Source organism: Carlito syrichta, unplaced genomic scaffold (assembly GCF_000164805.1).
Source record: "Carlito syrichta isolate Samal-C Ts95f unplaced genomic scaffold, Tarsius_syrichta-2.0.1 Scaffold316471, whole genome shotgun sequence".
Taxonomy (NCBI): domain Eukaryota; kingdom Metazoa; phylum Chordata; class Mammalia; order Primates; family Tarsiidae; genus Carlito; species Carlito syrichta.
The window spans coordinates 183,217-199,935 of NW_007260567.1; the positions used below are offsets into that span (position 1 = coordinate 183,217).

General features: G+C 37.4%; 1 protein-coding gene across 2 annotated transcripts in view; it reads left to right on the forward strand.

Annotated features, from left to right (window-relative positions):
• Positions 1-16,719, forward strand: part of RALBP1 (ralA binding protein 1) — a 50,855-nt gene that overhangs the window by 22,573 nt on the left and 11,563 nt on the right. For both annotated transcript variants that reach the window (XM_008074494.2, XM_008074495.2), the window contains exons 2-6: positions 5,186-5,484; positions 7,585-8,043; positions 13,422-13,771; positions 15,213-15,374; positions 16,342-16,473. In XM_008074494.2, coding sequence (XP_008072685.1) covers positions 5,241-5,484; positions 7,585-8,043; positions 13,422-13,771; positions 15,213-15,374; positions 16,342-16,473 — 1,347 coding nt within the window. In that variant the 5' untranslated portion in view covers positions 5,186-5,240. The remainder of the gene's footprint in view (positions 1-5,185; positions 5,485-7,584; positions 8,044-13,421; positions 13,772-15,212; positions 15,375-16,341; positions 16,474-16,719) is intronic.

Sequence of the window (16,719 nt, forward strand, 5' to 3'; positions counted from 1 at the left end):
GTGGGTTCACGCACTCAGCTACCCCCCAGTCCTCCACCCCCCACACCCACATTCACACATTGGCGCACATTCGGCCTGCACATGCCTTCTATGTGACTGACACCTCAGCATGTGTACAGCCTCACCCTAGGCCACGCTCCCCCCTGCTTCTTTTTATTATTTTACTTTTATGTAACTAAAATTACAGATGGTCTATGTGTGCCTATGGGACAGTGTACAACTTCTAATACCTTGCAATTAGATGGGACATCACTACTGTCGTTTCTTGTTTCATGTTGAATTTTACATGGTACTTGTTTTTTCATTTTTCATCTTTTTGGGGGGGGTCACTCTATCTCAGAAAACTCTGCTTCACAAATACGTCATGAGAAGAACGTAGTGCATTCTAATGTTGAAACTGAAGTACTTTTAGCTAGTAGTTTGTGCTGTGTCTGACAAACGTTCAGAATTGCCTTTTCTTTCTAATTTAAGATGCCCATAGTGCCTCTGAGTTTGCTTGTAGTGCCTCTGGGTGTTTTAGTATGCTTTTGGGGAACCATGGTTTGTGTTTTATCCAAACTGGATACTTTTATCCAGTTCCTATTGTAACCAATGGTGTGAGTTTTCTTTTTTATTAAATATAGCATGTTGGTACCTCCATATCCCAGGTAAGTTCTAATGTAAAACTTACTTGAGAATAGATTATGTGATCATGAAATATAGCAGGAAAGAGACCTGCCCCCCCCAAAAGGATATATAATGATCCTGTGATGTGCCCAGTGATTTTTTTTTAATAAGAAAAGGGTTTTTTTTTTTCCACATTCAGAATGATTGCTAGTAATAGCACTTTTGGTTTTGTTTAAAGTCAAGAGTCCAGTGTGGGTTTTTCTCTCTGATACTTAATATACATGGAATCATACACTGTCTAACAATTCAGTCATGGATAGTCATGATGAATGGAATATGCAATGGTGGCCCCATAATATAATACTGTAACTGTACCCTGTATATGTTTAGATACACAAACACCATGGTGATACAGTTGCCTACAGTCGTGAGTACAGTAGCATGCATGTACAGGTTTGTAGTCCAGGAGCTGTAGGCTATATGATATAGCCTAGGTGTACAGTAAGATATATATAACATGTAGCTTTGTAAAGGTACAAAAATATCCTTGTCATTAAGTGACACATGACTTTATACATTCTCTTTGATTTGGGCAGCTATTGGTAGAACTGAATTGTTTTTTTCCTAGTCCTTTGCCTTGTAGGCCATAGGTGGGATTATTTGCTTCCTTTAGGTGTTGTATGTTTCAGCTGTTCATTTTCCAGCACCTGATAGTCTATACCTCAGTTTAAACTTTCACTTAAAAGGCTAAACATGGGTGAGTATGGTGACTCACACCTGTAATCCCAACACTTGGGAGGCCAAGGTGGGAGAATTGCTTGAGTCCAGGAATTTGAGACTACCCTGTGCAACAGAGCAAGACCCTATGTCTACCAAAAAAAAAAAAAAATTAGCCGGGCATGGTGGTGCACTCCTGTAGTCCCAGCTACTTGGGAGGCTGAGGCAGAAGGATTGGCCAAGTCCAGGAGATTGAGGCTGTGGTGAGCAGCAACAGAGTGAGACCTTGACTCAAAAAAAAAAAACACAAAATGGTGGACATAATATATGCTCTTTAGATTTTAGATTTATCTGGAGTTTGATTTTACATATTGCATTGTCTGTTTTCTAAAATAATTTGATTTTTCTAATTTCCTGTCATTAATTCTTTAATAGTTGTTAGCATGAAAAAGGCATTTGTACATTTGTATTCATTATAATGAATTTTAAAATTTCACATTTTCTAAACCGATTATATCTTGTCTTAGGCATATTATTTTAATCAGTGATAGTGAGAATGTTGGGAGACTGAGTACAAAACCTTAAGTCACTTAAGTGAATTTTTTTGAGTCATGTGGGGCTCTAATTAAAAGTTTATTTGCTTGCATAAGCACCTGAGGGCAGGGGAGGAGCTAAAATAAAGATTGAGTTCTGGGCCTGCAACCAGGGTCACACTTGTAATTCCAGCACTTTAGGAAGCCAAGGCGGGAAGATCACTTGAGCCCACGAGTTTGAGACCAGCCTGGGCAACATAGTGAAACTGTTTTAATTAACACTTTTAGGCCTACTGCCTACAAGATAGAGGGCTAATAAAGAAGCAATTCAGTTCCACCAACAGCTGCCCAAATCAAAGAGAATATATAGTGTCATGTGTCTCTTAAATGACAAGAATATTTTTGTACTTTTACAAACCTACATGGTATATAGCTTACTATACACCTAGGCTATATAGCAACAACAAGAAAGGTTAAGTCTGATGATGGTATAGAAGAAAGGCATAGAAAAGAAACAATAACCCAAATTGAGAGTAAAATCTGTATTAAGGTACAAAAGTAAGTAATGTTAGTAAATATGAAAGTATTCATTATACAGCAGTTAAATTGGTTAATAATTGCTCTGTGGAATGCACAGGAGAAATTATTTTCAAGCCTGTTAATGTGAATACTAATTTGTATTTACTGGGTACTGATCATAAACCTCATTGTTGATTTGAAGCCTAAACTGCTCAGTCTAAAGGATCATTTCCGTCCCATTTCAGCTTGTAAATGTAAATAATTTTTTAAGAATGGTCATATTTATATTATAGGAGAAATTCCTTTTTCCTTTTATTTGATTTTAAAAGATATGCAGTGTTCTTTTTGGTGAGACTTTTTTTTAATGTTTTTAAGTTTAATCAGTACAACCATATGTCCCTTAATGATGGGGTTAACCTTCTGAGAAATGCAACTTCGGTGATGCAAACATCATAGAGTCCTTACACAAACCTAGATGTAGTATGGCCTACTATACTCCTAGGTTCTGTGGTATGGCCTGTTGCTCCTAGGATGCAAGCCTCTGCAACATGTTACTTGACTGAATACTGTAGATGATTAGTTAACACAGTAGATGAGTATTTGTGTATCATAGAAAGGCCTGCTTAGAAGGCTGGCCCTTGCCTGGTGTCTAGGAGTTTGACTGATACACAGTTTCTTAAGTTTCCTTTTTTTCTCACCTTTAAATTTTTTATTTTAAAATTGTGGGGTACAGTTCAGGGCAAGGTATACAAATATTCATTGTGCAGGTACCCTTGTTGATGAGATGTGCCCCCCCCCCGCTTCCCCAGGCAGTTTCCCACTACTGCCGATCCCACTTCCCCACTGCCCCATGGCCCCGCAGTTTCCCACTACTGTCAATTCTTTTCTTATAGTATTACGATAGTTGTTCAAGGTCCACTTAACATAAGAGTGACTATGGCTATTCTGTTCGTATAAACAATATGGCTTATGTTGAATACGTGCTGTCTTTCTGGGAGTCTGGAATTTTGGTTCATACTAGGCAGAGGGTACCTATGTGATCAGCCTTCAAAAAGACCTTGGGCTCTGAATATCTTATGAGCTGCTGATAGATAACACTTTATACATCCTGTTGGCAGTGGTGGAAGGATTGATATGCTGTACATAAAATGATTTTTCCTTATATTAAATATTGCCAAAAACATGATTTTTAATGCTACATAATTTGTATAGAATTTTTTAATGGCCTGTTCATTTTTTTTTAATGATAAAATACTTAGACATGGTAAAGTTCAAACTAGATAGAAAGAATAAAATGGGGGGAAAAAATCTTTTTCTTTCTTCCCTTTTAACACTTCTATGAGTTAACAATGGGTAACTGTTTTTCATATGCTTTCAGAAATTGTGTGTGTATGTGACTTTATAGTCTGTTATTTGGATAAGCCATAATTTAACTGATACTCTATTGATAGCCATTTAGATTATTTTGATGTTGCTTTTTCAGTGCTGTAGTGAATGTTTTCATGCATACATCTTTGCAATCTTGTAAATGTATATTTGAAGCATAAATGTATAAAAGAGGAATTCCTGGGAATTCCTGCATTTAAAATTCTGGTAGATATTATTAGATTGCTTTTCCAAAAAGATTGTTTGAATTTATACTTCTCTTATTAATAGATATTCTTCTGTGCCCCTGTTTCCTTATAGTCTTACCAACACTGGACCTTATATACATATATACCTTTTTATTATTTGCCAGTCTTGTATTAGAAAAATGAAACCTCTATGAAACATTGTTTTCACATAAATATTAGTCACTTGTCTATGAACTGCCTGTTTGCATCCTTTTTCTAGTTCTCTGGATTTGTTTCTATTTTTGATTTGTTAAAAAAAAAACTCTGCTTTTTAAAGAATTAGCTCTCTTGCAATTCAAACTTGCTTGTCTTTTGATTTTGTTTATGATCAGATTTATTAGATTTGTCACTTACAGCTTTTGGATTTTTAAAATTGCAAAATAACCTTAAAAGTGAGTGCAGAGAGAAAAAGTGATTCTAATAGTATCTCAAATGAATGTCAGAATGATGTTAAGGAGGAATAAAAATTAATCCAAGTACCTTTTAAATATAGTACTTTGACTATGTGCCCATTGACTAAAGTAGAAAAATAAGCAAACACATTTTGGACTCTTCTTACATTTGTCCTTTGTAGTGTCTGTTATAATGAATCTATTTGTGCTTATGTTAGGATTGATTTGATAGTTTCATTTGTTTCTTTCAACATAACTGTAGTGCAAAATACAACAGTTATCATCAGATGGACTGTCTAATTGCATGCATCATAGAACTATAGTGATCTGTAATTATGTGAATTATTAGGCATATCATTTAACTATTGTCAATTTAATTATGATATGAACTGTTCATGTATAGTTATACAGGTAGTCTTTGTAACTTATTCTTAGTGGTTTAGTCCAACTTCAAGAAAGATAGAAATATTTTATGTTGGGAAGCAGTCAGAATGAAGCCCTTTACAATGGTACTTTTTTTTTTAAAAAAGGAACCCCATATTCTACTTTGAGAATTCCAACTCTTATTTCCACTTGATTTATTTTTGTAATACTTGAAGATCTTAGTGCTTTCAACTCAGAACTGAAATGTATGATGCATGAATGTAACTTGAAATAATAAAATGAAAGTGTTTTTAAAGGGGGATCATGGAGAAAATGTTTTTGATTTGTAATTGCAAGATTAATGGCAGTACTGTGTGTTTGTGGTGTTTTGTTCTTTGTTGGTATTAGGTGACTCTGCTGATGCTTTATTCTCTCTGTATAGGTGTAATGGATAGGTAACAGAGAAGACCTCTTCCCTTTCTCATCAGGGCGTCAGCATGACTGAGTGTTTCCTGCCCCCCACCAGCAGCCCCAGTGAACACCGCAGGGTGGAGCATGGCAGTGGGCTTACCCGGACGCCTAGCTCTGAAGAGATCAGCCCTACTAAGTTTCCTGGATTGTACCGTACTGGGGAACCCTCACCTCCTCATGACATCCTCCATGAGCCTCCTGACATAGCATCTGATGATGAGAAAGACCATGGAAAGAAAAAAGGAAAATTTAAGAAAAAGGAAAAAAGGAGTAAGTGCTCTTTTTTCTGTTATTTAGATGCATTTTGGATAACTTCCACCCTAATCACATGTACCAGTTATCTTCTGGAAACATGTCAAGTCAGACACTCTTGTTTGATTATATGGTCTTTATTTCTCAGAGTCCTAATTTTTGTATATTAGAGTTAGGGCCTTATTCTCACAAATAAAAATATAGAGTTTCCAGAAATGGTAGTTTTCCAGTGGATATTTCTTAAAGTGATCATTTAAAATAATGTATAAAAAGCAGATATTGGAATTTTGCCCTTATAAAATTTTACTTTCTCGGTGAGTTGTATAGTCCATTTGGGGTACACTTTATTGAAACCGTGAATAAAGAAGTTATTCATGTGTCTTGAGCAACTGCCATGATGCGTTTTATTTATAGGTTCTGTTCGGTAGAGAGGATGAATCATTTAAGCATAGTTTTTTAGTATGTTAAAGGCAAATAGGGTGAGTTATTTTAAGTATTCCTTTATTTTGGACTTCATAGTATTTTTACATTAATTTGTTTTTGAAGTGTTATACACAGAGTACACGAATTATATACACCTTGATGAGGAGTAAGTGTAACCACTATAAAAATCTGCAAATAATCCATTGTTGGCACCCTAGAAATTCTCTTTTGCTGCCTCTTCAAAGGGAATTCCCTACCCCTCCAAAAAGTACCCTTCTTTCATCACAGATTGATACTGCCTCATTTTTGCTTGCCATAGGCCATGTGTATTTCAGCTTCAGTAGAACAGTTTTCCAGAGTGGTCATACCAGTTTACTCTCTCACCAACAGTGTATGAAAATTCCAGTTGCTTTATGTCATGGTTTTTTGCCCTTAAGATTTTTGCCATTCCTGTTGGTATGGGGTTGGTAGTATTTTAGTTAGAGTGTAACTTATAAAATAGCTTTAATCTTTGTTATAAAATAGCCTGTAAGGTAGTTATCTAAGGAAGATAATAGGAGAGTCATAATTACTTAAAATATAACAAAACCAAACCATGACAACTCTGCCATGGTGTTAAGGCAAGTGAGCACTTTTGTCAGTATGTGAAAAACCAGAGTTTCTGATGCAACAAAGTGAGCTGATGGATTTAGCTGCCATCCAAAGATGAGGACAGTTCCCAGTTTAGTCCGTTACTCAAACGAGGCTGTAGCCCCTGCTACAGTCTCCAGAAAGAACTTAGCAGCTAGTGACAGGAGAAAGATGTGTAATAGAAGAATCATTAAAGCACATAAACCGTAGTGTTAGTGTAGTTTGTGTCGTGCTTTGAGATTGCCTCAAGCCATAGGCACCAATAGGAAAAAGCTAGGTTAACTAAGTCATGTCATCATAGGTTGAATAGTCCTAATCCAAAAATCCCTACTTTGAAATGTTCTGAAATCTGAAACTTTTTGAGCACCAACCTGACCCTCAGAGGAAATGTTCATTAGAGCATTTTGGGTTTCTGGATTAGGGATGCTAAGCTGGCATAATGCAGATATTTCAAAACCTGGGGAAAAAATCTGAGATTTGAAACACTTCTGGTCTCAAGCATTTTGGATAAGGAATACTCAACCTGTAGGACTTGAGTCACATGATGAAAGGATACTTGCTCTATTTTATAGAAAGATTCACTCCGTTAGCCCTCTATATAAAACCTTTCATGTGTATTTATAATATTTGGTTTGTCAGAATTCCACTTAAAATTATAAGCACAATGACCACTTGTATACCTGATCCTGAATTATACACCACATCTTTAAATAAATAAAACAAAAAGCAAACAAACAAACAAAAAGATGTGCCATCCATCAGTCATCTAATCTAGTGCGATCTTAAAAAAAGTTATAATATAAAACCACTTCCCCACCTTACAGTCTGATAACTGCTGTCTGCTTCTCGACCTCTTGTGGTCAGGAGATGTCACCGCAACATCTCTTTTTAGCTGAGAAGAAACTTGTATCTTTGCTGGGAGTGCCCAGGAGGGATTGGTCATGAAGCAAAAAGCTAGATAGCTAGTGCCAGGTGGCACTGGTTTTTGCTCTGTTTTTAGAAAGCATATGGATATTTTGACATTAAACAAACTCCTAACGTATACTGTCTGCATTTCTTTGGCAGCTGAAGGGTATGCTGCCTTTCAGGAAGACAGCTCTGGAGATGAAGCTGAAAGTCCCTCCAAGATGAAGCGGTCCAAGGGAATCCATGTTTTCAAGAAGCCCAGCTTTTCTAAAAAGAAGGAGAAGGATTATAAAATAAAAGAGAAGCCCAAAGAAGAAAAGCATAAAGAAGAAAAGCACAAAGAAGAAAAGCATAAAGAAAAGAAGTCGAAAGACTTGACAGCAGCTGATGTAGTTAAACAGTGGAAGGAAAAGAAGAAAAAGAAGAAGCCAATTCCGGAGCCAGAGGTGCCTCAGGTTGATGTTCCGAATCTCAAACCCATTTTTGGAATTCCTTTGGCTGATGCAGTAGAAAGGACCATGATGTATGATGGCATTCGGCTACCGGCAGTTTTCCGTGAATGTATAGATTACGTAGAAAAGTATGGCATGAAGTGTGAAGGCATCTACAGAGTATCAGGTACTGGGGACATGCACGTTTTCACTTGGTGGGTTTGAAAAATTAACTTCACTTTCTTTTTTCAGAGGAAAGACAAATATTAACTTAAGGAAAATTCAGCTTGGGTCTTAAGCCTGATTCATTTCCTTGAGCCCTCCAGTTACAATAATCCTCTTTCCTCCCGCTCCATCATTTTTGGTGTTTGGGCAATTTGGCTTTTTATGATAATTCCTCCTTCAGTTAGGAGGATTTATTACTGAGTTATTAACAGCTTGCAACAGCCAGGACTGAGACAAAGTGCCGCCTTTGGGTAGCATCACTTAACAGGGTTGAGCTCAGACCCTGCTTTTTTCTTATCTTCTTCCTTCTCTAAACAGAGGCTCAGTGGTATGAAGGCCATTAGTTCAAGAAGGAAGACTGTCTGAGTGAAGGAAGCTTCCTGACTAAGAGACACATTTGTTGACACCATCGTATAATGCATATCCTGAATTCAGCTAAGAGGCATGAAGTGCTTTTTGTTTTTATTTTTGTTCTTTTTTTCTTTGATGTGTTGTTCTAGAGGCACTACAGTACCAGGTTGATGCCTGGAATGGACTGGGTCAGTTCCTACTCCATCTCCCTGCTCCAAAAATTCACTTTATATATTGTCCATGAATAGAGGATGTATCACATATTAAACTGATAAGAATAGATACTATACTTGTCTTAGCCAAAAGGCAAAGAAGCAAGGAAATATTCTTTTCTAAATGTGTAGGCCCCCAATCTGAATGCCTCTGCCAGCCGTTACATGTATTAGTGAACCTGACTTTCTGTTTGTCTTCATCCCATTTGTATACAAATTTAAATTTCATACTTGGCAAAATGTGTTTCATATTGAGTATCTAAAATCAAGCAAAATACGTATTACTTGAAAGTAATAAGATTTATTTTTTACTGTTAGGTCAGACAGGAGGGCCTGTGATCCATTACTGTGGGTAAGATGCAAAGAATTGCAGAGAAATTAGATTGGAAAATATAGTTTATTTAGAAAGTATATTGGAGAGAGAGAGTAAAGGGGAACCCACCTCCCCCAGATTGGGGAGGGAGCCAGAGCTTACAGAGATGCATGGCACAGTCATAGCTCATTGAATACGTGGCTGGGCCAGAGCCTAACAAAAGCAATGGCCATGGCTGCTTGGAGTCTCACTCAGTTGCCCAGGCTGGAGTGCAGTGGCACACTCACGGCCACCCCAACGTCAACCTGCTGGACTCTGGCAGTCCTTCTGCCTCAGCCTTCCGAGTAGCCAGAACTACAGGCGGCTAATTTTTTAATTTATTTTAGAGACTAGGTCTCACCAAGTTGTCCAAGCTGGTCTCAAACTCTGGGGCTCAGGCAATCCACTCGCCCTGTCCTCCCAAAGTGCTGGGATTACAGGCTGAGCCAGGGGTTGAATGCTTTCTAAACTTTTCCTTTGATGAGGACAGGTTGTTAAGGTGATTGGGTGGTGGTCTGTTTTACATCATCATGAAGGAGCAGGTAAACATAACTGACCTCACAATTATGGATGGCAGGCAGATGGGTGGGCTAGTCACATGATTGTTGCCATGGTGATGGGTTCTGTCCGTCACCTCCCTCAGGATTGGATGGATGGGCGGGCCAGTCACATAGATGAGAGGGCCAGGTGAGATGTTAATCTCAATGTTTTGTGACTAGCCCAAGGTTCCAGGAAAGGATTATTGTCTGTCTGGCTTAAGGAGACCAGAGAAATTCCATTTGGGGCTCTATCCTTTCATTTACAAAGCAGTGTGACTTTTGTACTGATGTAGGCTGAAAGTCCTGACCTATAGCAGTGTCTATGTTCCAAATCATTGCATTGCCATTATTCAAACTCTTGATACATCTTCAATTTCTGTTTAGAGGTTTATTTTATAAAATTAATTGTTGGTCAAACACACATCTAGAATATGTATAGAGATTAGACTTAGTTTTTCCATTTAATTGGTTCATGCACAGTTCTGGAAGGTGGATTTAAAAATTAAATTTTGTTGAGGCAGGCATTTTTGGTAATTGGGAAAACCTTTCCATAATCCAGTAGATTACATGCTAGCATTTAAGAATATTTTAGCTAAAATGCTATCATTTCATAGAAAACAAAATAAATTAGTCATTGAATTTGAGTTTATAACTCCTTAGTGTTACATAAAGTTAACATACTTAAGTGGATCTTAAAATTTGATTTTTAAGAATAATTTATAGGGAATTAATTTTTAGACATTAATAACATGAGCTGCTTCTCTCACATGATCTTGATAGGCATGGAGAAATTTTGTCTTAGCTGAAAGTTTCTCTGAAAAGTTTCTATAACTTTGTTCAAAGGATTCTTTTATCTCTGACCTATTTTTGATATTTACATTCTTTTGGAAATTCAGAGTTGTAAAACTCTTCCTCTCTATCTGTTTGTAAAGCATTCAGACTGAGGTGTTCCCCATCACTGATGCTCAGCAGGTGCTGAGCTCCTACTTCACTGAATTGTGTGTTTGTTCTTAGCACACCTGTTACCACAGTTACAGCCAGTGCTAATAAGAATACCGGTTTTTTTTTTTAAGTTGGAGTCTCACTCTGTTGCCCAGACTGGAGTACAGTGGCACACTCCCGGCCACCGCAGCCCCAACCTGCTGGGCTCTGGCAATCCTCAGCCTTCCAAGTAACTGGAACTACAGGGAGGTGCTACCACGCCGGGCTAATTTTTTGATTTATTGTAGAGATGAGGTCTCACCAAGTTGCCCAGGCGGGTCTCGAACCTGCGGGCTCAGGCAATCCACTCACCTCAGCCTCCCAAAGTGCAGGATTACAGGCTGAGCCACCGAGCCTGGCTAAGAATACTGCTTTTTGCTGGAGATTTTGGTTCCAATTTTAAACTAATATGAAAGACAATTTAAGTGATTCTATGTATTTTAATTTACTCATTTACATTATATTAATATTTTTTGCCTTAAAGTGTGCCCATATGATCTTTCTGTGGAATGCTTCATTTGGAGTGTCTAGTTTTTAATAGGAAAATATTTTGATTAGTTTCAGAATAATGACAAACCAAACACATATTCTCATTGTCTTCTTGTGCAATTTATGCTGGGTAGATACTGTTGGGGGAAAAATTAAATAGATATAATAATATGAGAAAGAGAGCTCTTTGCCAAGGATTTCAATTAAAGTTATTGTTAGGGTCTGGATAGGGTGAGGGTGGATGGATGGAGAGGGAGAGGCGCAGGGAAGGTGCAGCACCTCCCAAGCCGGCAAGCCGGAAGTGCGTGCTGGCAACCCAGAGATCCGAGTAAATGCAAAGAATTGCAACACACAGAGGTGAGAGAAAAGATTTATTTAAGAAAAGTTTGCCCCTTACAAACTGGGAGCGGGTCTACACTCTAGGTGAGTGTGGCGCCATAGCCCCCCAAAGCCCTGGCTTAAATCCTTTTCCTTGGAGATGTTGTAATCAGGTAGATGTGACTGCCATGACTTTCCTTATAGACCATCTGTGGATGTCTTGGAAAACCTGTGACACAGAGACCCACTAATGTCTGCCCACATTATCAAAGCTCCTAATTTTCCTGCACCTTCCGGAATGACATTCCTTAGAGCTAATGGAGGGTGCACCTCCCCTTATCTCCTAGGCATTCCCAGTGGGTAACTTTGGGGGATCCTTGGCTTCCCTGTAGCTAATGCCCAATTTACTAGAAGATCAAATCCCCACCTGCTCTCCCTCTGAACAGTTATAACTTTTGTAATTACAAGTTTCATGACTTTTACAATCCTTGCCCAATACATGGTGTCTTAGGCCTTGTAAATTTCCTTTACTCTAGGCAAGTTTGATTGCCACTGTGAGGTATCTCTGATACCTGGCACAGGAAATCTGTTTCTGAAAAGACAAAGTCTGCAAAGTTAATTTTACTTAAAGTGTGCATTTCTCCAAAAACATAGCTTCTATTTTCTTATCATTGTGTCAAGGTTTAAGAACAAGATGAAAAATGGCTTCCCATTTTCAGTCTGTCTTTTCAGTTATCACTCATTTTTTACTCATATTGTCATAAAAGTGAGAAAATGAGAATTACTTTATAACTTTTCTCTCTGAAAATTAAGATTATGCAAAAATAAATTCATATTGTTATTTTTGTATTTGGTGCTATTGATATTATTTTGTCAGTGCTGGGGAAGTTACAGATTTATCATAATTCCATTAAAAGGTTTCCACATAAGATAAGGGCTGCCAAAGCCCAGATCTAAGCACTGTGTTAGTCAAATGCTGTTCAGTTTAACTGGCATTTACTATTAGAAATGGCCAGCCTTAATTTGTGACTTGTTTCAGTAATTGGCCTAAAGTATTAAGTATTAAAAACAGCAAAAAGCTACTTTGTATTTTTCTGAGCAATCACTGTCACTAAATTAGGTCCCTTAATGCAGATTGGACTAAAGACTTAAAAAAAAAATTGAAAAACACTTAATGTCTTTCTGTCCAGTAGGAAAAGCAAAACAATTTGATTTTAGAAATCCAAACTCACAGGTTTGTGACCAGCCTGGGCAACTTGGCGAGACCTCATCTCTACAATAGATCAAAATATTAGCTGGGTGTGGTGACACATGCCTGTAGTTTCAGCTACAAGGAAAGCTGAGGCAGAAGGATCACCTCAGCCCAACAGACAGAGGCTGCAGTGGCTATGAGCGTGCCTCTGCACTCCAGCCTGGGTGATAGAATGAGACTGACTCAAAAAAAAAAAAAAAGAAACCCAAACTTCTTTGTTCCAACTCTGTTTAGATTAAAAGAATCCAAACTTTAAAACAAATTCGGTGGGGATTATTTAATGGATAATAATTTTCAAAGAGTTCGTTTGGATACTCACTTTTTGCAATTAGAAAGCAATTTTTGTATGTAATTTTTTTTAATAAGTAATTTACCCACCACTTTTGGGAGCATACTTACGTATACCAGTTTCTGTTTTATGTTGTCAGTTTTTTGACTGTTAGAAAAGTAGCTGGTTGCCTGTGTAGAGCAAGACTTATGCTTGGATTGTAGTTTAATTTGTGCCTGAATTTTCATCTAGCCATCTTTAAACTTAAAAAAAATTTTTCTGAATCAATTGGCATATTTGCTTAATATATCCATGGTTGCTCTGACTTTTGTTCTGAACATTGAGTTTTTCAGTTATCATTTAGCTTTCAGTTAAATTCATCTTTTACATGACAGTGTTTACAGAGGAAGCATATGACCTTTGTGCAGATAAATAATTCACAGCAAGAGGTTTGTTATTGGTCAGGTGGCTATTTTTGGGTCTCCCAGCAAGGGTGGGTATAGTGGTGAAGAAAGCTTGTGTGTTTGATTTTTTTTTTTCCTCAGCATTCTCTCTCTTCTGAATTTGACTGTTTTAAGGAATTAAATCAAAGGTGGATGAGCTAAAAGCAGCCTATGACCGAGAAGAATCTACAAACCTGGAAGAATATGAGCCAAACACTGTAGCTAGTTTGCTGAAACAGTATTTGCGAGACCTTCCAGAGAATTTGCTTACCAAAGAGCTTATGCCCCGATTTGAAGAGGCTTGTGGGAGGACCACAGAGGGCGAGAAAGTACAGGAATTCCAACGCTTACTCAAAGAACTGCCAGAATGTAACTATCTTCTGATCTCCTGGCTCATTGTACACATGGACCATGTCATCGCAAAAGAACTGGAAACAAAGATGAACATACAGAACATTTCTATTGTGCTCAGCCCAACTGTGCAGGTACATGGTCTTCTCTGTACACATCCTCTCTGCCCTGACACTGGGAGTTGGGGGCATTTTCTATTGCTGAGTCACATATGAAGCAATTAACCAGAGAAGGCAGATAATGGATTAGCATGAATGTACGTTTTTTTTCTTTCATAATGTGAACAGTGTTGACGTATAAGATAAAGGGCATATTTGCCCTTAAGCTTGTAGCTATGTAATTTGAGTATCATATAGTCTTTGGAATGGGTTTATAAACAAGTTCCTGATGCTGGTGATCTGTCATTAGTAGAGAAGATGCTCATGGTACCTCTAATTATAGAGTTCATCTGAAGAATTTTAAAGATGCTAATTATTTCATCAAATGGCATTATTGCTTAATTATAGCGCACACATGTGCATGCGCGTACACACACATAAAACTCTGGCACAGAGGGGCTTAACATTAATTTGTTTGATCAGGAATTTACCCTGAGTATTTCATTCATAAGGATGGGTCCTAGAGATGCATATTATAGGATCTTAAGCTGAGAAAGTACTTCAGGGAATTGAGTAGTGTGTTAATTGGTGTATGTGTTTTTTTATGGCATGAATACTTGGCCCTTCTTAATTGCTGCTCAGTTGGTACTGCCATAGACTATATGTTTCTCTTTAATTCGAGTTATTGATATTTTCCTCAGGCCAAAAAAAAAAAAGATGATGGTTATTTTTTCTTTTAAGTCCTCTTTTTAGCTAATATACTAGGTCACCATAAATCATTGTCACTGTTATTAGAGTGTGTTTTCACTTACTAAAGATTCTTTCATTCCTGATTAATTATATTTTGTAAGCAAAATGTTTCTCAGATTTCAATTTGATCATTTGAATTAGTTGGGATTCAGAATCTAGTCAATATTACATTGATACTTAGTATTACTGTGATAGGGATGATAGTATCGCAAAAGAGTCAAGTGTGTTGTAAGAGTTTTAGGTAGACAATAACTTTTTTCATTAGAGCCTCATGCTCTGGTCTCTTTGTGTATGGACATCATACTTAAATGCAGGCTGTGTAAGTATGTGCAGACGGTTTCTGTAGGGAGGGCTCAGTCCAGCCCAGCCTTACTACTGTGGACACTGCGGGAAGGTTTCAGAATAAGTTGAGAATAAGAACATAAGATGTTTTAATGAGTTAATATTGTAATGACAGAAAAGGACTGATGGTTGTCCCCTTCAGTATCCTTGTCTTGGCTCCCCTCTTCCTTCCCCTTCAATTCCTTAGAGTGCCTGAGTATATGATTTAACTTGTATTTTCCCGTTTTCTTAAATTAGCCATTAATTAGCAATGCCTGTCTTGTCACTGCTGGGTAGAACTTTCATTCATGTGTCCAGGATTAAAGGATGCACTATGTGATAGATATACATAAATAAACACAATTGTAATTTTAATCGCGTCCTTGTAAACCTTTTTTTTTCTTAGATTAGCAATCGAGTCCTGTATGTGTTTTTTACACATGTGCAAGATCTCTTTGGAAATGTGGTACTAAAGCAAGTGACGAAGCCTCTGCGATGGTCTAACTTGGCCACAATGCCCACACTGCCAGAGACCCAGGCAGGCATCAAGGAGGAGATCAGGAGACAGGTGTGTGCCCCAGCCCTCACACTCTGGCCCTCCACAGCCTGCCTTTGTATTGGCCATGGTGGAGACTGATAATGATTAGCTCTTGTTTAGTGAGCACTTTCTGTGTGTCTGGAGGTGTGTAAGGCACATTCTCCATGACACACTGAAGTCAGAAATTTCTATCCAGTACTGTTTCATGCCAGTTAAGTCAGAATGTCATGATAGAAAGCGTAGTTTTTTAAATCAAATGACCGGACTTTAAGTTCTTACTCTGCTCCAAAGCCTTGATTCTCATTTTAAAATGGACCCTTTCATAGGGTTGATGTGAAGATTTCTGCAGATGAGAGAACACATGAAAAGTGCCAGGTGTGTTACAAACAATGCAAAAATATTTGCTCATCTGAACAAGGTTGTTGTCATTAGCCATATTTTACATATAAGAATATTGAAATGTAGGGAAGTTAAGTAACTTACTCTGTGTCCCATGATTACTAAGCTATAGAACCAAGTGTTGAGCCCAAACCCTGGGCTTTTCACTGTGCTACTTTGGTGTAAGAAACAACACTCTGTGTGTGGGGGTGAGGGGGAAGGGTGTTAAAAAGGAAGATTGAATAAGAAATTTGAGACTAAAGAAGTTTCATTACATTTGGTTATTTATTTGCATGTACATTATCAAATGCCTACTGGCTTTACTTCCTTTTTATCTACTCTGAGCTCCTGTTTCTTATTAGTTGATGATGATGTGAGAGTGAGGGGATGTGAATTTAGTAATATTGAACCAATATAAATTAATGAATGAGCACCTAATTCCCAGGAAAAACAAATAGTAAGTGATTTTTCAATCATATCCTTGAAAAAATACTGAGAACCATTATTTCACTCCTTTAGTGAGATAAAGGATAATTGAAAAATAGTTGATTCTACATCTTTAGAAATTGTTGTTTAAGTTAAGACAGAATACAACTTAGTGTATGGCATTGCTTCCTAGGAGTTTCTTTTGAATTGTTTACATCGAGATCTGCAGGGCGGGATAAAGGATTTATCTAAAGAAGAAAGATTATGGGAAGTGCAGAGAATTTTGACAGCCCTAAAAAGAAAACTGAGAGAAGCTAAAAGACAGGTGAGTTAATGTGTTATTTTGATATATTATGCTTATACTAAAATAGAATGTGCTGGAGTCTTTTATATGGTATTTTAAGTTATTTCTTTTAAAAATATGTACATGCCACTTGAAGTGAAGTTCCCTGATGGGAAATTCATTCACTGAAATGTTTCTAGTTCTGGATTACTGATACTTCAGCCTAGTGGTCAGTCAAATGTTTCATTTAATTTAGACAGTTTTTTTAAAATTAAAAATGATTTCACT